Source organism: Calonectris borealis, chromosome 7, assembly GCF_964195595.1.
Source record: "Calonectris borealis chromosome 7, bCalBor7.hap1.2, whole genome shotgun sequence".
In the NCBI taxonomy this organism is placed as follows: Eukaryota; Metazoa; Chordata; class Aves; order Procellariiformes; family Procellariidae; genus Calonectris; species Calonectris borealis.
The window spans coordinates 39,934,726-39,956,238 of record NC_134318.1 but is presented as its reverse complement, the minus strand read 5'-3'; the positions used below and the strand labels follow the sequence as shown (position 1 = coordinate 39,956,238).

At 40.8% G+C, this 21,513-nt stretch overlaps 1 protein-coding gene across 1 annotated transcript in view; it reads left to right on the top strand.

Moving 5' to 3' along the window:
* CPXM2 (carboxypeptidase X, M14 family member 2) overlaps positions 1-21,513 on the top strand; it is an 81,172-nt gene that overhangs the window by 21,002 nt on the left and 38,657 nt on the right. Inside the window, exons 2-3 of the mRNA XM_075155261.1 lie at positions 6,894-7,003; positions 14,028-14,167. Coding sequence (XP_075011362.1) covers positions 6,894-7,003; positions 14,028-14,167 — 250 coding nt within the window. The remainder of the gene's footprint in view (positions 1-6,893; positions 7,004-14,027; positions 14,168-21,513) is intronic.

Sequence of the window (21,513 nt, the reverse complement as noted above, 5' to 3'; positions counted from 1 at the left end):
TATTGTGCTGGCAAGAGATGTGAGTCCCCAGAGAACAAGGTCTCCAGAGAAGGGATGAGTCCATAGCCAAGTCTGATAGGTTTACCAAAAGAAGAAACTGGTATTAATTACAGTGGTAGGTTGCTGCTAGAAATAGAAATAACATCCTAGAGCACCTCATGCTGGCACCATACCTGCTTCCCTTCCCAGCCATGACAGATCATCTCCGTTGCTGTAGGCGCCTGCTGGCCACTCTCATCCCCCTACTTGGGCATACTCTGGCCACACTAAGGCCAAGATATGCAACGTGGTTTTGACCCTCTAAACTGGCCAGCATTGTTTTTAAAGATACCTCAGTGTCCATTGCTGCTGAATGCGGTGATAACTTGGGATGTGTGGCATTCCTGAAGATCATAGTGGCAGTGTATGTTTTGATGGAAAATGCACAACTTACTTAAAGAAACCAGTTACACTGGAAGGGTGATGAGGTCTTCATATTTATCATAGTGATGTTCTTCTGTTGACTTTGGTGGTGCAAGCTCAAACCCCAAATGCAAAGCTACAGATACCAACAGCAACAACAAAAAGTCCTGGCACTAAAACCATTCTTTTCATAGAGAAAATTCTATGATAACTCACCATCAGCACTGCCTTGACCTCCTCTTGTCTTCTCTGAACTGCTGTATCTCTGTAGTGTAACATCCTTTCTCCTCAGACAAATGTTTTGAAGTGCAAGGGGATTCTTGCATATTTAAAAATGACAAAGCTCCCAGAGCTAAAACACATTTAGAATCATAAAAAATAAATAGTCAGAGTACATTCTGCCTCCAAATGTCAAGGAGACTGTCAGACTGCACAAGGCAGATATTTCTCCATTTCTAGATCTGAGTATCATTGTGCATAAGGAATTAGACAAGCACGGACTTGCAGGAATTGAAAATGATTATGGGTATGGCTTTTAAAAATATAAGTGAAAAGGAAACATGATGCTTCTTTTTTCTTTCCATTTGAAAAATTGAACATATTCCTAAATTGATGGAAAATATTCTTTAAATAAAACAATAATTTGTCTGCTATGCCTCCAAAAGAACAGTACAGAATGATTTCCTAAATGCATCCTTATTAGATAGAAAAGCTATAAAGACAATCTGTGCTTATCTGACAATCTTTATTTAGAACAGAAGAAAATAAAATAAATGAACAATTTAGGCAATAAAGATGAACAGAAGTGTTTTCCTTGCCCTGCTCATACATGTATCTTCTACTTATGGAATGAATATATTTCTAAGAATGCCTGCCAATACAGTTTTATCATAAAAAACAGCTGATGTTGCAGCAGAGCAGCTATAATTATACTGCAGGTGTAAAGCCAACCAAGCTGGCTCTGCAGAAGGTGGTTTTTTTGACCAGAGTTTCAGGGGAAGATGCTGCTTCAGTAGGGCACAACCATCATGAGGCTGAAACTGCTTTCAAACCTGGGCTAATAAGCGTGGCCAGAGCCGTGCTGAGATTGCGAGTTGAGTTGATGTTGGCTTGAGAAGGGAGCCCAGTAGCTCCTTTGGGTCGTGCTCTCAGTACAGGCAAGCTCTAAATTGTAACTGGTAAGTTCAGATTTCAAGAGATGAGGTTGTGACTGAAGTAATTCTCAAGTGTTTCCCCCTCCTGACTTCAAGGGACAGGCAATTGCTAACAGTGTCGAAGTATCAGAAATGCCTTGCTGCCCTTAGCTGGGATACAATCATCTGCCTGGCAACAGAAGCATAATTGGAAATAACGGACACTGAGATACAGCCATTTAACACAGCTAATAGGGAAGCTATTTCAAAATGGAAACCTCACAGGAACACTCTTCAAGATACACATGTTATTAAGTCTGAATCCAAGCCCTGTCTCTTTTAAGGTCTTGAAATTAATTAATTTGATCCAGACATCTTGTAAATGGTTTGTTTTTAAAGTGAATACCTGTTCATGGTTGCAAATCACACACGAAATCATGGTTGGATATGGACTGGGAAGAGAGAAATGTCCATAACTCAGCCTCTCCCCTGCACCTGCAAGCTTAATGCTTGCTTTTTGGTTGCTCTAAAACATAAATACTCTAGCTGCATGTTGTTAGTAAGTTGTTATGTACATAGTATGTGGATTTAAATGTCTTCCAAAGCCACAGTTGAATTTCCTGTATTTTACAATGATTATTTTTTCAACCAGTTAAAGAAATGACCAAATAACTAGGTCATTTCCAGTTGAATCTGTAAGGTATGAACTGCTCTGTTTATTCATGCTACCCAATTTCTGTAGCTTCTACAAGTGTTTTTCGAACTAGCATGGAGAATACAAAATCATTAAGACAGTCTTATTGATTGTGTGGCAATTTTCATTGTTGTATGGAAGATTTCGTAAAGTTAAATAAAATATATTAAAGCAATATTTTAAAAAGTACAGTCTTTATGAATGCCATAAATCAGTTTCTTTTCCCGTATGTTTTTCAAAAATAGGTTGTCCTGGTTATCTCTAGTAGCTTTAAGAAGTAGGAGGGACACACACCAACAAAATAATTGATCAAAAATTAAATTCACACTATGACTCAGGATTTTTTTTTTCAGTAGTGAAATGACAACTTTAGGTGGATCGTTACTCATTATAATGAGTAGCTTGGAATTAATCAGATAAGGCCATGCTGAAAAATTTGCCCCCACCATCTCTGTACATTATAAATTGATGTTTTCATCTAATATGCTCTTCTTTTCATCCCTTTATTGATGCTGGAATTCATATGCATGTGGAAAAAAAAAATATTCTCAAAGTGTTAATAGTCAAATATTATGGCTATAAATGGAAGACCTATTTTCATTTAAAAGCAAAATCAAAGGTCTCTTATTGCGGAAAACAGTACAAATTCCATACATCAAAGCTACTGCAAACAATAGGCTTGATGACTCCAAGAATATCATCCCTGTGCAGAGCTGCACAGATGGAAACATCTAAAGGTCAATGGTCTTTTATGGAGAATCCTGCCGCTCTGTTCCCAGTTTGGGATGGTCACTGGAGGAAGAAGGGCCAGCTGTGAAAGGAATGCTTTTCATTAATTTTCAGTCAAGTATCGGAGCAAAATACTTGTTTTTTCTTACCAAGTTAAAAGAAAAAAAAATCTTTACGTGATTTGGTAAGTTAGTGAAGTCACAGCTTGAAGTCTAGTTCACTTCCAGAGAAAGCAAGTTAGGTGTTCTCTTCCTAATTTATATAAATAACAGTAAAAAATAAATTCCTGGATACTATTGAATTGATGGTAAAGATCCTAACGATTTCACCTGAAATATCGTAAGGCTTGAGCATACTGAGAAAGGACAGCGTGTTGTTAACAACGTATTGCAGTTTTCTTCAAAGGTACCTATACTGCGTATCGTAGACAGCTCCTGCCTGCTCTTAGAGCCTAATCTTGCTTTCATTGAAAACTCCTGTTAAATTGAGCATTTCATAATATTGGCCTGTTAATCTGATGCGTTCACAGACAATACAAATAATTCATCCTTGAAAAATAAAGAGCAGTCAGGCATGTTTAACTGAGATCCATACGAATGTTTTTGAGTCTATTATTAGACTGCAGTTTCTCTAGAAACAGAGATAATAGACACAAATACATGCAGGCAATCTCCTCAGCCTGTAAATACCCATCTTGCAGTCTAAGAAACCCTCCCTGAAATCCAGAGGTAACCCAAGAATATTGCAGTTTTATGGTAAATTAGTAACATTTCAGTCTGAATAAAACCAAACCCACTTCTCGCACATACGCTGGCAGGTGTATGTCAGCCCAGGTACCTTCAGCCAGGTCTGACAGGCAGCTGCCAGGCTCAAAAATAGTGCATTTCCTACAGGCTTCATGAAAATACGTCTCTGTACAGAAGAGAGCAATGATGAGGGGGGTGGAACGCCTCTCCTATGAGGAAAGGCTGAGAGAGTTGGGGTTGTTCAGCCTGGAGAAGAGAAGGCTCTGGGGAGACCTTATTGTGGCCTTTCAGTACTTAAAGGGGGCTTAGAAGAAAGATGGGGACAGACTTTTTAGCAGGGCCTGTTGCGAGAGGACAAGGGGGAATGGTTTTAAACTAAAAGAGGGTAGATTCAGACTAGATATAAGGAAGAAATTTTTTACAATGAGAGTGGTGAGACACTGGCACAGGTTGCCCAGAGAGGTGGTAGATGCCCCATCCCTGGGAACATTCAAGGTCAGGTTGGACGGGGCTCTGAGCAACCTGATCTAGAATCATACAATCATTAAGGTTGGAAAAGACCTCTAAGATTGCCAAGTCCAACTGTCAACCCAACACCACCACGCCCACTAAACCATGTCCCTAAGCGCCTCATCTACATGTCTTTTAAATACCTCCAGGGATGGTGACTCCACCACTTCTGTGGGCAGCCTGTTCCAAGGCTTGACCACTCTTTCAGTAAAGAAATTTCTCCTAATGTCCATCTAGTTGAAGATGTCCCTGTCCATGGCAGGGGGTTTGGACTAGATGACCTTTAAAGGTCCCTTCCAACCCAAACGATTCTATAATTCTATGATTCTATTCTATGAGGAAGGGGACTGCAGCTGTGCTGCTCCTGGGGCAGCTCCGTAAGCTTTTGCTCCTGTTCGGTAGCAGAGAATGGGCTGTGAAACACAATTTGGAAGAGACCGAGCTTCAGTGGATCCATTGCTGATGGAGCTGGCTGTTCACTTTGCGGGAAGTCTACTTTTTTATTAACTCCTAGCGGTACCCGTAGATTGCCCCTTAGCCTTGTTAGGTGCAGTAAAAACATTGAATTAAATGATATTTTATGAACCAAGTATGTAAAAGCAGCTTACTTTTATTTCCAGCTCTGACCTGGCACAGGTACTTCTGGGTGGCTTTTGAGAGCCTGGAAACGGTGAGACTGCTCACAGAGCAACATATACCAAAGTGCAAAAGAGTTTGCAGGATCACACCATGCGATTGGTTTCCAAACCTGTCCTGAGGACCGAACTTGTTAAAGAAAGGCAGGCAGTTCCCAGCTATATAATTTACTCCCAGTAGAGATCTGTCAGAGCATGAGACTTCTTCCAGTCGGAGTACGATGAAAGATGAAACATTCTATAAGGAAATGCAATTAAAACAATCAGCCAATGAAACAAAAATCCTCTGAGCTATTCCTTCCTCTGGCTTTCCTTATACATCCTGTCTCTTCTCTGTTTTGGATAATTAGATTGAAAGCTCTTCGAAATGAGGAACTGTCTACATTTTGTCTCTTGTGTAAGACTAAGATCATTGTTGGTGCTTTAGAAAATACATTAATATTTAGCATTTGTCTTTACTGCCTTTGATGGAGACATGTGGCCCTGGATTTGTGTGAGAATTTTCCTAAGGATGAACAAAGAAATACTAGTACGAATTGACAGCACGGAACATTTTTCCTGAGGGATTTTAGGGATTTGTTATGAGCTAAGGAGGAACATAGGAAATCTTATACGTTTTGTCAGTTTGTGCATAACAATGCAAAACTACACCTGAAAGTTAGACACGGTCAGGATGAGATTCTCAGGTACGTACCTTCATGACATTTTGGTGAGTGATTAAAAATATACGTGTAAGTGGGTTACAGGTACAGAGCATGGGAGTGAGCTCTTGGAAATCCTCCAGCCACCGTGGCACGAGCGAGATGGTAGTCCCAGCTGTCAGGCAGGTGGTGAGGAGGGATGGTCTGGGGACCAGAGGGGTGGCCTGGGGATTGGAAATGTGGCCTGGGCTCCATGACTGGTGCTCAGCTCCTGTCTCTGTCACAGCCCGTTGTGCAAGTTACAGCAAACCTCCCACATCGACTGCAGAAAAAATGTGTCCTCTCTCCAAACCCAGACGTGATACGGCCATGGCAGCGCAAAACCTAGTCTAACCTAGCAAGTACCTGATCTAAATGACAAGTATGACACTGCTTTCCACCTCTGCCCCACGCAGACTTTCCAATTCCAGCTGGCGCTGACTTCAAGGTCTCTAAATTGTGCTCTGTCATACAATTTAGGTGCTCCCAAAGCATCTTTCTGTGCTTTTGTTCACATCCCGTGAAACACAGAGTGGGTCTTCCCCACCTCACCATGGTATTTTGAGGATAAATATACTAAGCATTGTGAGGGACTTAAATACTCTGGTGGCTGGGGTCATTTTAGAGCAGAATATTTTTCTGATAATCACGAAGTAGACTCTTTCCAACATCTTATCTTCCAAAGCCAGAACTCCAGGCTCTAGTTTGCTGCACTGCTGGCTAGCTGCTAAAGTAATGACATCTGCTTTTCTTTCTTCGAGGCTTTGCACAATTTGGAGCTTAGAGAGATGGCCCCTTGTTTCAAAATTGCCCTCTTTGCTTAGTCATTACCTCTGCAAGCTCGGCTGTCCGGCTTCCCAGACCTCTGTAACAGATGCTATTGTGCAACGTGAGGGACTGTGAGTGAAGTTTCCAGAACAGATTTTAATTAGAAACATAACTTCATACAGTAGCTTGGAATGAGTACAGGGCAAGGAAAAATCAAAGCAAGAGATGAAAAAGGAAATGCCAAAAAGAGAGAAAAATAAATGGCCATTTTGCTGGCATTTTGTACTGAAAAGCACTTGACAGGAAATACTGTGCATATCCGTGAAAAATCGAAGCATATAGCAAGCAGTAATAACTATCTGAGACCCTCAAAAAGCCAGATCCTCAGCTGGTGTAAATCAGCGTTGCTTCATTGATTTTATGAGAGCTGCCATTTCTCATTGACTTCAGCGGTGCTGTGCTCATTTATATCAGCTGAGGACCCCAGCCAGTTTGGCACAAGTGAAATCCAGAAACTTTGAATACTTGTTTGTTTTGTGTTGTGGGTTTGTTTTTTTTTTTTTTAATTAAATTTTAATCAATCTTTTGTTTTGTAGATTGTCCTCCACTTGGTCTAGAGACATTAAAAATTACTGACTTCCAGCTCCATGCCTCTACAGCAAAGCGGTATGGCCTGGGGGCCCACAGAGGAAGGCTTAATATTCAGGTAACATCATTTTTTCTCCTAAGTGGGAGAATAGCTTAAGGTTGTACTGTTGTGTAAAGAGAACCAATGGATGGTTATCGGTTCTGACCGCTTTGTCAGCTCATGTAATTCAAATGAAGGGGAAACACTGGAATTACAGAAGCGAATAAGGTTGATGGATAACCTTTAGATTCATGGGGCTTCGTTAGAAAAAAAACTCCAAACTTAGTGTGCTGAGGGTGCAAATCCAAACAGACCTCCATGAATAAAGCAAAGGTGGAGGCAGCCCGGAACTGCTCCCTTCCCGGCTGCGGGAAATGGTCCCAGTTCCCTTAACAATCAGCCTGGAAGGAAGCTCACACAGCAAGTTGCTTTTTTGTTGTTTGCCTGTGGTTAATGACAATGGTTAATTGAAAGTGTGGTTTTAAGTGAAGCACTTGCCCTAAGGCAGCTTTTCAGAGGCAACGATTATGCTACAAAAAAATGTTTCAACTCAGAAGTTACTAGCATACAATCTGGTTTAGCTTCTTTTATTTAATATTACAGATGTGCTTTGGTGCTTTGCAGGACCAAATCCTATTTTCCCATTTCTTGTGTTTCTGTTGTCCACTTTATTAGTGCTGTTTTCTAAATTACAGTCTTTTCAGTGTAAAAATGTTACTTTTGCATAATAAAGTACAACATTTAAAACTCAAAGTCATAAACGGGATACTGGCAACAAGCCAACAGTGAAAAATCTCAAAGTTTATTTCATTTATTAGTTACCTTTCATTATTAGACCCTCCATTAGATATTTTTTTTTTCTCCAGCTGAAGGGGTTTGCTAGTTAATGAACTGGGACTAGGCAGGATGAGCTCTAATCAGCAGTGCAATTTCACATGGTGCAATGGTGGGCAGCTGCTGGAAGGAGGAACCACTCTTGGTTAAAATCCCACGGTGCAGTTGCTCCCCTTTGCTTCAGCTCCTTCTGGTGCCTCTGCAGGAACAGCTCTGTGAGCTTCTCTACAGGGGGGAAAAAAACCTGCTTTTTTTTTTTTCTTCCCCCCTTATTGTTTGTGTAAATGAATTAATTTTGGTCCACAAGCTCAGTAAAACACTTTGCTATGCAGCTACATGGAGCGGCAGAGCCAGCTGGAGGTGAGTGGCAGGAACCCGCGGGCAGCACGGAGGTGGGAACAGGTTCCTCCTTTCCAAGCCAGTGTGCAGGTACAAGGGGTTGGGTACAAGATGAGGTCTTACCTGCAGCCTTCATGGTTAGTTCCTTTTGAGATCTGAGTGAGGTGGTTTGCTTCTTTACTTTGTATCCTCTGCTAGGGAAAAGAAATCCTCATGAACACAAAACTGATATGCAGATGATATTCAGATGGGTTCTATAGGAATGTTTCATTATTTTATTACAGTTTTGTTTATATAGTGGCGTAAGACCAAGAACTGTGATGCAAATCTCTGAATTCTCTGTTGGTTGTGGTTCCTCAATTTTCATGCTGGTGTTGAAGTCCAATTTATTTAAACACAAGAATGTCCATACTGGTTTAGACCAGGAGTCCATCTAGTCTGGTGTCCTGTCATCACCAGTAACACTGCATTAAAATAAATAGAGAAGTGTAAAAGTCTTACCTATGGATGATGTTTCCTCTAAATACAGCTCAGAGCCTCCAGCAGAAGCTGAGGAGGCAGTCTCTTGTTGGGAAGCAAGCAGAAGCGAGGTCCCACTTGGCTCTTCCTTCCCAAAAGCTCCTGGGGCTCAGATTAGAGCAAGTGCATTTCTTCTGGTGCCCTGTCTCCTAGGACCTCAGGGCCCATGCTTCTCCCATCCACCTTCACCATGCCTGGACCCTGCTGGTTATAACCATGATGCGTCTGCCAGTTCTGTGGCAGTGGTTTCCTTCGCTTTTGTTGTGAGAATAAGGTCCCCAGCTCTGCGGCGCTGGGGCTGTTGTCCCCTCCCTGGAGCACTGTGCGGAGTCTCGGGGGAAAGGACCTTCCTGGGCGAATTGGGTTTTTAGTCATCTCCGTTCAAAAGATGGTGCCTTTTTTTGCTGTGAACAAAGGCTTCATGATGTCAGGCTTTTTTTCAGCTGTACGAATGCTACATGGATTGATTCTCCTTATTATCCAAAAGCTGTTTTTACTCTTTTCTGGTATAGGGACCTGATCCCAGGCCTGTGGGAGGCTCATATACAAATAACCCAAAAATACCTGGCTTATAGCAAGGTGACTTCTCTAGTTTTCTTGTTCAAATGTAGCCCTTTTTCTCGGCTACATCTTTACTTCTAATAAAGATTTCAAGTTATCCTTGAATCAAAGGCTTTTACCCTTACTAAAAGCTTATCTGTGTACTAATATCAGTAATACCCTAAACCCCTTGACCGCTTAGTGACCACTATGACGGGCAGTGTTAAAAGTACAGGCTTGCATTTGTTTTCCTTTAGATACCGCTTCCCTTGGGATTAGCTTAAAATTAATAGCACTTTAAATTTTTTCAAAGCCACTTAGAATTTGTGGATCTCTTCCCTGTCACTTGGGTTTCAGTGCTTAATTTTACTTTGCATTAAGACTTCTGAATTTCAGTGGTATTTAACAGATATATGCTTATAACCAAGAACGGGTACTACAGGGGACTGCTGTGTCAGGTGGGTTAATGAGGTCCCTGGTGATTTCTGTTTGCTACTCAAAAGGACGGGTTGCAGCATGCTGGGGAAAGGCAAAAGGCACCGGTATTTAAGCAGCTGTGTTTTCATGCTGTTTAGTACTGCACATGAAGAAAAACGCTTGGCCCAAGTCAGAGAGACTCTGAGAGGCCGATGCGCCGCTCAAGTCTCACAAGAGCACTATGCTAAATGTATGGTGGTGAGCAATGTTATGGGCTGCCGCCCTTGTGGCGTGGTCTGGGTATGACCATCACAATATTCATGTGACTATTGTGTTCCTCCCTGAAATAAGACAAAATCCACTCTCTGCTCAACGTCTTCATCTGATGCAAAGTCAGCTGAGAAGCTTAGGGCTCACCCCAGGTAACTGGCACTACCTCAATTCATAGAGAATTCACAGATTAATGAAGTTTTCCACAGGCTTCTGAGGGTTATTGTTTTTCTGTTTAGATTATTTGAAGCGTATGAAATTAATCAGGCAGCATATGCTTTATTCTGAAGGACAGGCTTAGCAGGACTGGATAAGACCTAGGATCTACTTCTCTTGTGACCTTGCGCTGTGTAGGACCTGATTTTGCTCCCAGTCCTGTTTGGGTGTGGTGATCAAGCTGGGACCTCTTGAGGGCAGGAGCAAGGCTACTCGGGTTGTAGAGCCCAGTATACTGGAGATCTAGCCTGCAACTGCAACAGTAGCACAACCAGCAGTAATTTAACATCATCAGGAAAAATCATAGCATAAAATAATATTCAATGAGGCACTCTGCCTTCAGGGATAAAAGTCATTAGTATTTGTCACTTGTAAAATAATTAGCAGTGGTTAAAACCTGAAATAATTAGTCCAATTATGTTTCTTCCCTTTCCTCGTTTTCTTGGTTGGAGAAATCCAAACAGCATTGAAGATTAACCAAGTAATGCAATCGTGTATGCAAATAAGCAAGATGTATTACTTCTTGCATTTTCAGTTCCTTGTTTCGCTACTTTCTTTTGAAAAGCTCCATTATCAAAACACAAGCAAAAGACAAAATTACTGAAGTTCTGCTTTCAGCCCCTGTGCTTTAATTCTTCCTCTCTTTCCTACTGCCAGTGGTTGCTATAAATACCTGTGACTATTTTTTCCTCCCAAACTTCCTATGGTAAACTAATGTTTGTGATCACCCTGCTGGGAACAGAGAAGAATTTAAGCAGAAGTCATTTGATATTTGGTATATTTTTACTGTTGCTCTAGTTGACTTGTGGCAGAAGACTGAAATGTCTTTCTTCATTTGAATACATTTAGGTAGTAACATATTTCTCCTCATTATAGAATAAGGCTTTTGGAGCAGTGATAATGTGAGCAAGCGTTTACTCTGTCTTGCACATGTCTAACTTGGAAGAGAAACATGAATTAAAATCAGAAGTCATACAATTTGTAAAGGAATTGTAACCTTTTGATTTCCCTTCATCTTAGCTTCTGGGTACATAATAAGCAGTTGATTTGTTTTATTTGAATTACAATTTTCAACATTCACATTTAGAGATAACTTATTCAGGAGTGACAGAAAAAAGCCCCTTTTCCTATATCAAAGAGGTGTTTTTTCATAAGGCACTGCATATTGAGAAATGCTTTTGCACTTGCCTGCGAGTGAAATATAAGCTGGGTTAGTCTTTGAGTTATTCTTGAAAATTCAGTGAAGGAAAAAAAGGTTTGCTTAAGACCTAGTCCTTACTTCCAGTTTGCATCAGCTTCTTCACTCTCTAACTTATGAAGATAGTGTAAGTGTTTAAAATGTATAGCTTAAAGTTATGTTTATCATAACTTGGATTCATTGTCTCTGTTAATTCAATATACAATTTTTAAATTCAAGTAAACATCTTACTGAGAAAAGGCTTCTTGATCTATAGTCTTTGATTGAATATTTGATGATAACTGTTCTCACCTTTCGGGAATGAAAATTTTTTTCAAAGAAATTTTATAGCAATTTTAACTACTAAATATTTGATTGAGTTAATAAGGGTTTTTTATAGAAACAATATTTTGAAGTGGCCATAGGGTAAAATCAAAACCTCAAGCACCTTAAGAAAAAATACAGACTTGAAGCTTGAAAAGAGGTGTTTCAACACAAATTTATTGGAATTCTTTTCCTTTGGAAATATTTCTGATAAGAACTTCTCATTGATTAAACTCCTCAGTGATAGTTATACAGAGAGACCTGCTTCTTTTTACCTAGCAAAAATATTCTTTTCTCTTCAGAGAAGCTGATGTCAGGAAATAAGAGAACAGGAAGAAGTAACAGCACAGTTTCTTTTCTCTTTTATGCTCTCTCTGCCCCTACTTAAGGCCATAGTGTTTTAAGCTGTGTGTAACTGTAAGCATGTCCTTTAGACTCCCTGTATTTGATATATAACTTAAATGCATGTTTAGTTTTATTTAAGTCCAGCTGAAACCATGCAGACTTGAGTGTGTAATTTAGGGGTATTTTCCAAATAAACTCTTTTTTTTTTTTCCTCTCCTCTGCTTCCGTCTTCTCACTGTAATGTAGAGGAGAGGTTTACACCCTGATGAGCATCACACCAATGGGAAATGTCCTCAGTCTGAGTGAGGACCAAGGATCCCAGCTGAAGCAATGAGAGGGATGGGTACTTGATCTGCAGAAATTGGTGGAATTTCATCAGTGTGAAGGGGATTAGCACGGTGCTGGTTCAAGGTGCTCTGCAGATCTTAACGCTTTCTGGCAAGCATTGGTTTTAAACCCTAAGGCTACTTCAAATTCCATCTTATTTTAAAATGCATTGAAACCTTTTCTTGAAAAAGGTTATAACTCAGGTCAGTGATCATATTTATATTCTCATGTTTTCTCATTGTTCACTTCTCCTTGGAGAATTTATCTTCCATTGTTAATAGAGTTTTTCTCTGTATCTTGTATTTTGACTTCTATATGAACTTCACTTTAAAATACCAGAATTAATACATAGAAGTAGGTGGCTTAATGTGAATTTGGTAGATGCAGGGAAATAAGTAGCTTTTAAGCTGCCCTATGTCAGGTTTGAATACCTGAGAAAACAAGAAGTTTTAGGATTAAATTTAGGAATTTAGGAAAAAATTAAATTGTTTTGCAGCACTTCCTTCAGTGCTCACGTAGGGAAAAGAGATTAACAACCGCATCCTCTCTTTCTGAGTTAGACCCACGCAATGCCCGTTTTGGTAGAAACTGTCTGTAAAAACGGAGGTGGACAGACCTGTCAGTCTTTGCCATTGTAACGCATCTATGGCTGTGATATCTGCTAATACTGCTCAGTGGGGAGCTGGGGGGTAATTCAGGAAATTTAATTGATGGTTGTATTCTTGGGTACTTCACTTATGTTTTGTATATACACACACCAACCGAAAATATACCACTGAACATACAATAACTGCATACGGGAGCTTTAAGATCTGTCTTTAATGTAAACTTACATAGTTTTCCAGACTCTTAATTTATATTTGGGAAATATTTAAAGATATCCATTCTTGGAATTGTGTGGATGGCAGTGATAAATCCACATTAAACACAGATGAAATATCATAGAAATACATGTAGCCTCAGAGGACCATATGGAAAATCTTCTGTGCTCTCTATGGCAGTAGCGAGCTTGGTGCCAAATATTTCCTGGGCTCTAGCAATAAGGTAAATATCTGAAGACCTCAGATGATATGTTTCTTTAAATGCTATTTCAGATGTATTTAGAATACAGGTTGCTCAAAATACCTTGCAGCTCTTTCTTTGAAAATGTTGAGAAGGCTGTTTGTGGTGTTCTTGCCAACATAAATTAGGATATAGATTGGTACACAAGTTGGAGTACAACAGGCATTCCTAAATTTTTAACCTTTGATATTAATTTGCTTAAGGCTTGAATATCCCTAGTGATGAAAATTAATAATTCTGGGATTGAGAATTGGTGGGAAATGGTATTGCTGTTTCCATACGCCCTACGCTTTCCTTTGCTGCTTCCAGGGGAAAGGAGATTGCTCCAGCACTGACCGTTATTTACATGGGTTGGAGATGGCTTTTTAGGACTATCATAACTCTGAAGACCATGTGGCTAATCTGTTCTGGATAAAGGCTCTATCAGGCCGCAGGCACAGGCAGGTGGACTGAACTGAAGCTCTCTTTATGCTCTTTAGCCCTAACTTAAATTTCTATGTAATGCTTCTTAATTTTTAAGGGGACTTAGCAGAATTCTCCTCCCCACTTCAAGTAAGAAAATAGTTTGGTCACTCCATACAGCTATTGAGAATGACAGACTCGGGGGTCTTAAACTGGAGCCAAAGGAGTAAGTGGAATGAATGATAACTTCATGTGTTCTTTTCTTTTTCCCATGAAAGACCTTCAGTTTCTTGGTTCTGATTTATGAAGACAGTTTTGCCTTCTTTTCAGGCAGGTGTTAATGAAAATGATTTTTATGATGGTGCTTGGTGTGCAGGAAGAAATGATCCATATCAGTGGATTGAAGTAGATGCTCGAAGGCTAACAAAATTCACTGGAGTCATCACACAAGGAAGAAACTCTCTCTGGTCGTAAGTACAGGCTTACTTTTCTCCATCAGACTCTGAGCTTTCAGAGCAAAGATTTCATGTTGTATTGTGTTTTGTTTCTTCAAGGAAAAAAGAAAGACTGGAAATGCTGTGTGACATCAAGTAATTGAATGGAGGATCAGAAAAAGGCAAAGTGATTGTATATGGCATAAAATACAAGTTTAAGGGTAGCAAACTTTTATAGTTATTATCTATGTCTGGCAAAGGAATCAGCATGGTTCCCTCGGATTATATGCCTTTATACTCACCTTGTCAAACTTGCTTGTGTTAAAATTCCTCATTCTTTTCCAATATTTAACTTCATTAGTTTAGATACTAGCTTTTTTAGATATTAGTTTAGAATAACCACTCATCTTTGAGATTTCCTGTATATAGGCAATCACCAAATAATTGGTGACATTCCAAAACAACATGATTTTTAAATGAGCAGTTAAAACAAATTTTATATAAAATTCCTCTATAACAAAAAATATAGATAACATAACCAAAACCCACACAGTATGCGTTGACCAGGACTGCAGTGTTTGGTAGCAGGCATGTTGTGCTGTGTTTATGGATGCTAGGAAGACTCCATGCGGTTCGAGCCTGCTTGCTAAAAAGCTTTTAGGAAGGAGTGCTTGCCATGAATAAGGCAGCTGCCTTGCTGCATTGGTCTGAGGAGGCAATCCAGCCACGTGTACCCCAGGAACTCGGCTTTGGTCTGATTGTGCTGCCCACTTCCAACGCTGAAAGCATTCATGAGCTTTCTGGTTACTGCTTGTGTGGCAGAATGAGTATATTGCCCTGGGAAATAACTGTTTTGCACAGACCTGGGTACATTTACTCATTTGTGACCTGCTTCTGAGTACAAGTGCCCAGATTGCTCTACAATACAGCCAGTGTCAATGAGGTGAGGATTATATACCAGGAATACAGCAATCAGCTGGCATAATCAGGAACTTGAGGTGATGGTGTTGTTTTTTTTCCTGATCTTACAGTGTTTGTTCAGTCTCTTAATTTCTCGCTGAGTCTCCCTGCATTATGTGAGCAAATAATCCCACTTGCGCTGCTAGACCTTTTGACCAAGTATGCAGGAGATGCACAACCTTGGATCCATCCTGGTCAGATCTCTCACTTAAGAAAATGAATGTGCTATATAATAAAAGGCAAACCAGAAAAATACCCCTATATCTGAGAAAAAAGAAAGTCTTTTCCTTCTACAGTTTAATTTTCTGTTTTTTTTTTTTTTCATTTCTTTTAACATTGCTGTGGGAGTAGGAGCCTTTTTGGCAAGAAGGTTTCTATATTTATTCCACATTGTTCTGTGTTAGGTAGATAATTACCGTAGCAAAGTCTTATTCTTTTCTATATTCATACTCTTGACATTGCTGTTCCTATCAACACCAGTGCTGCACTGCTTCGTCTTGTCGTATTGCTATTTTTAGTGCAGCTCTATTGCGAGTTTACAGCAGGACTTGACGCTCTATTTATAGCTGGTATTCACAGTCTGTTTGTTTGTTTGTTTTTTAAATGACTGAATCTTGCTTTTACCCGTTTCCCCCGTGAAGAGTTGGTGGGCAGAACCCTGAGGGTCTGCAGGAAGAGCAGGGTTGGTGCTGGGAGAGCAGGTCCAGGTTCCTCCTGGTTTGTTACTCAGATTTGTGGAGAAACAGGCACATTTCTGAGCAAAGATGGTTTCAATTGGACCAGCTGCACTGTGGGACAGACTAATGTCTCCTGGAGAACATGTCCTGTAAGACCAAGCTCTGCCTCATGGAGGGGCCAGGGGAGTGGGGAGAAATAGTCCCAGGGAGGGGTGTCCTCCTTCCCTACCTCCAGATTGTGCACATGGGGCTGCCGTGGAGGTGGCTTTTCTTGTCGGGGTGTGATGACCTCCATCTCACTTGGTGTCTATTGATACAGCCTTGGCTGTGGGACTGCCTCCCCTGGAGTCCACTTCATTCTCTCTCCCCTCAGATTGAACAGATAAAATCAGCGTAGTTGAGGTTTGTATGCTCTGCTTCTGCATTTTAAAAATAACTTGGTGCTCCCCAAGGTACCAAAGTAGATGTTCATGTTTTCAAAAGAGCTTAGGCTGATGTATGCAGCCCTCATCTGGGCCAAGAGTGGTGTCCTGGGGTTTCCAGAATCTCAGCACCTGGGAACATCATACCCAGGAAGATGGCAGATGCTGCTTTCTGAATTAATTATGTTGTTGCACCTGAAAGATGATCTTCTCAGTATGACTTTCTACCCCAATTCCTCCAGCAGCCAAGAAAGCGAGAGGAAAGGAAAAAACATGAAATCCTGGTGTGGAGAAAAGCAACATAAAGGCAAATTGAATCCAGACAACAGTAGAGACCCCGAGCTTGGAGCAGAAGTTGCCTTAGGGTGGGGTTCAGAGGCACTGATGGAATCTTTGGTACTTGTGGCAAACACAGGAGACAATGACCTGACCGTAGTCATAGGGGTTGCATGCAGTGAATTAACTTTTGTAAGCCAGCCCAGGAGAAACAGGCTGGTAGGACTTTTATTGGTGTGGGCAGGTTCTTTTATGACTGTTTTGCTATAATGGGCACTAGAAGCAAAGGAGACTCATTAAGCTTCCTTCTCTTATACTTAGCTACCGACTGTGAGGGTATCAAAAAGGACTGTTTATGATATGCAAGTTCGTACAAAATGATGCCATTCCGTTACCTGAGGCACCTTCCCAACTTCATGAAGTTATGTGACAAGAATGTAGAGCTTTCATAGCTAATAGAAACATGTGTTGGAGAATAAGTCATTTCAGGTAGGAGAGCCAAAAAACAACTCTCTGATCTGTGTTGTATTAGAAGCAAAAGCCTGCCAAGCTTGAAAGCCAAGGTAAGATTTTTATTTAAGCCTTGGAGACTTTCCCAGCATTATATATAAAAAAAATCAAGACACTAAGATATATGCTAAGTTCACCAATGCTATTATGTGATAGCGATAAAGAATCAGAAAAGTAACTTTTTTTTTCCTTTTTCCTCTTTGTATTGAACAAAAAACTTTAACAAAGTGGAAAAACTTACTTAACTGAAAGTCCTCTCTGAGCGTTTACCTAGATCAGTTGTACCTCTCCTGGTCCCTTTAGCTTCTAGCTGCTGACTTAATGAGGACATGTAAAACTACAAGGGAGGGCAAGCAAGGACACCCTGTTGAATCCTGCAGCAAATAACTTTGCCCCTCATTGCAGGGCTGCAATGTCCGAGTTATTAGCAGTCTGGCCTTTGTTTCTGCTTGTATTTCTGATGCTGTAGCCAGAGCTAGTATACTGGTGGTGGAAGCAACCCTTTACTCCTCTATAGCAGCACTGGCAACTGTAGCCTAGTTTTGCTGCTGGCCCACTCCACCCAGAGATGGTCTATTCCCATCAAGCCTTGCTTATTGGTTTTTTGATGCTTTATAGGCAATGGATGACTTGAAGGTTACACTTGACATAATGCAAAGAACACAAAAATGCATGGGATTGTCACTTTCTGTATGCTGGCAGGAACTGCTTCACCTCAGTTATTCCTCTCCCAACCTCACGTGGAAAGTTGCTATTTCTTGTCTGTCTTCCCCTGCGGGCTGTGGCTCTGCCTGCCTGTCCAGGGCTCTTGTGCCTGAGACGTGAGAGCCTTGGGGAGGAAGAGGCCAAGGTGCAGAAACAGTTCTTGAAAGCACAGACGACCTGACTAGAGAAAGAAGGAAACCATGCTTGGTTAGTGATGAATACCTGAATTGTTTAATCATTTCCTTTTTAAGGAAAAACACTTCTGAGTCAAATTTTGTGACCAAACCGCCTGGCTGTGAATTCCATGATAGTCACGTGGAATCAAAACTTTCTGCTTTTCTTTTTTCCTCCTGTAACAAGGAAAAACAGGCTTTCAACAAAAGCTCCCGAATTTGAGGAGTCCTTCCTTTTCCCGGTCAAAGCAAGCACGTGGACTCAAGGGCTGTTGCTGTTCAGGCACCTCAGGCTTTCTTGGGAAACCTGAAATCATAGCAAAGCACTCTTTTACCATCATAAATGGCAAACTCTGCACAGATAATCCAGAAGATCTGCAGAGGTTGAATTTCTCAGATAAAGTGGGGCCCAGCTGCAAGAACCAGGACTCCTTCTTGATTTTTACACTAAGGATATCCAAAACGCAGAGGTGCCGCAAGTGTGGGTTGATATGAATAAAAGCTAACACTTTGAGAGTGGGCAGAATATCAGTTCCTTTGTACGAACTGAGAACATCAGGAGATCAGTGTCTCTGGGCAGTGACCACACTGTTTCACTATGAATATCCAGTAGTTGATGGACAGGCATTGGTGACATTTCTTTGCAGAGCTGCTTTGTTTGCCTTCTCAGGCTAGAGAAACTTGTGTGAGTGATGTGACCTTTTAGAAGGGCAAGCAACATTCTCGTCTGAGAGGTGGATGGTGCCACGGCTGGGTTACAAGAGGGTTTATGGCTGAATATTTGGGGGAGAAATACAGTATGTAATTCTTTATATTGCTGCCAACACATCCTTCAGTTTTATGAACCAAGTATCTTTAAAGAACTGTTCAAGGCTGTTGAGTGGGACACTGGAAGCATCACTGTGGACTTGTGCCATGTATTTAAAGCAATGATGTGATAGTTTAAAATATGCACTCTCTTGACAGAGGGGGAAAAAATATTAATCACTCTTAGCAGTTTGGCAAGAATCTAAAAAACATAGGAATACATGTTTCCCACAACCCAAACAATCTTTTGATAATTCAGCACCATCTTTTGTATCAAGAGAAAACCCACATGTCTAATAGGCTCAATGTGTACTGACTGTAATATAAAGCTTCAGACTGTTTCAACACAGAGGATGTTTTGATTTTTAGAAGAGGATGCAATGTTTCAGTGAGTAAGACGTATTTGTGACTTTATGCATTTTATTAAAATTAATCTTTCAACCATGGTAAACTATGCGCTATCACTGCATGTCATAAAATAACAAAATGACAACAATAATAAAAAGCATGGATGAAATACTCTGTGCAGAATGCTCAAATTCCAAAGCAAAAATCTGAAATTTTTAGAAAAAATCCAAACAAACTTATTTCCAAGTATGTTTTCTTTAAGACCTTTCAGCCTCATGAAAATATTGAAGATTTCTTACTTTCTTTTGTCATTAAGAAGAAAATGGGGGGTGGCAATTTTCAAAGTCTGATTTGGGTAGAGGTTAGCCCACATGCCTTGCAAACCTGCAACAGGGCTTGAAAGGCTAGTTGGTTGGAGGAGATGGCAAATCAATGGCGTTGCTGGCTGGAAGAAATAATTACAATGACTTTACACATAGTGCTTGCTTCTAAACTGACCCACTTTTAAACTGGTCATTTTTGTGCAACACTGTTGAAGCTATGTTTTAAGTAGAAGCTAGTGTAGACACCGTTACATGCTCCCTACTGTGTCACTTGTTTGACTTCCTCGTGCTTCTCTGCATGGATAGCAAATAATAAATATCCAGCAGATTTGATCTTGTGTCTGATGGTGTTTTTGCTAAAGACAAGATATTTGTAATTGAATAGGGGAATAATTTTGCAATTTTCTATAGTACACCCTCAGCCTGCTCTGTGTGCAGTGTAGCCCTTCATGATCCCCCCAGCATCCCTTTTGACAAACTGTCCTTAGGGAATTGTAGGTCTGTAGCAAGCTGGGTACCTTCCAGAGACATAGTTGAGGATAAATTTAGGTCAGTGCAGTTTACTTGCTTCTAATTTTGGCGGTACAGCATTCTGCTCTTTCTTTAGTCACAAAATGAATGTGTTGCCCCAAATTTTAATTTATTGCTACACTTACTGGCAATTCCTTAGGAGCTGAGACTTGCTTTTATGGACAGTCCGTATGTGAGGATTGCAAGGTGGTAAACTTCCTTGCTTGCAAGAGGGTAGAAATCCTTACTTCCTCCCCGGTTTATCAGCTATTCATGGTATTAACACCACAGTCACAGTCGTAAGATTGGTTTCATGAAGAGAGAATCACATCAGCATCTTCAGTATTCCAATAATCAGAGTATAAAGAGCAGTGATAATCCATTCAGTATAACTGCATCAGCATTTGGGACTGTGTAGTGGTTACTCGTAGGTATTTGTTTCTACAGATACTTAAGAAAACAGAATTTTGCACTGTACACAAGAAGAAGGGACAAAATACAACAGTGCAATGCTGCTTTTGAAAGCATAGTAGAATAAACTCTAAATCCTGTCCGGCTCACAAGGACAACAGACATGCGTGGCATTGACTTTCAAAGCAGTACCTCCTATCCCCACGCAGAGGCTGTGAAAACACCCTGATGAAACTTCAGCAAATTCAAGGAAAATGTCTTGATGTTTTATCCAAATCGTGTAATAAAATAAGCAGCTGCTGTGTATTGACTTGAATTATTACGGTGCATTAAATCAGTGCAAACTGTTATTTGCCCTGACTGGCTGACAGGACTGCAGAGATTATTAAAGCTTCCCCAAAGTCAGACTCTCATAGAGTGAATCGTTCCAAATCCACTGAAATCATATCGAGTATATTGATATGAGTTACAAAACAACCTGAATTCAGTGTAGAAAAAGCTCCCTCGATATATTAATGTTGCTAGTTATGTATTATACTGGTGTTTATGATTGGTTTTCTTAATAAGTTATATTTTCCGTTAACTCTGGCTTGGTGGAGCCGTCTCATGGGCTTTCAGTTGTTGCAGCATGGAGAGTCAGCCTTTGGCAGCTTCAGCCTCGAGTGCTCTCCATCTATTTACTTAACTTCAATTCCTGTGCCGTGTTCATCTTCCACCGTGATTCTTGTGCCTTACACAGGATTTCGGTACAGCGTTCATCACTGCCGATGAACACTCACCGTCCGCTCCTGGCGTTGGGGAGCTGGGTTTGTGACCAGCTCAGATGATCCCGTGTAGGTGGAGTTCTGACAGCACGCCCAGAAACGTATTTATACTTTCACAAGTTTGTTTCACAAAAATGTCAAAACTGATGATGTTCTGTTGCGGGTGTGATTTGTCACGGTGCTCTTGCTCCAGTTATGACTCTCTTGCTAAAGGCTCGGTGACTCACCGTGCGGCGCTGGGAGGGAGCAGGTCACTGCCAACCTGGGCTCCTGCCCGGCTAACCACCGCCTTGCACTGGGAAAGGGCGGTGGTGATGGAGAGAACCTGCTTTACGCGGTGAGGCTCGCTTGGGGTGTTCAGAAGAGGTGGGAAAGCTTTTTTAACCTCCGTGGAAGGGACTACAATGGGCAGTTTGAAATCAAATGAGTTGAAGCCTTTAGGAGAAGGATACATCAAATGAATACAAGCATCTGTTGCAACAGATTTATCACACTT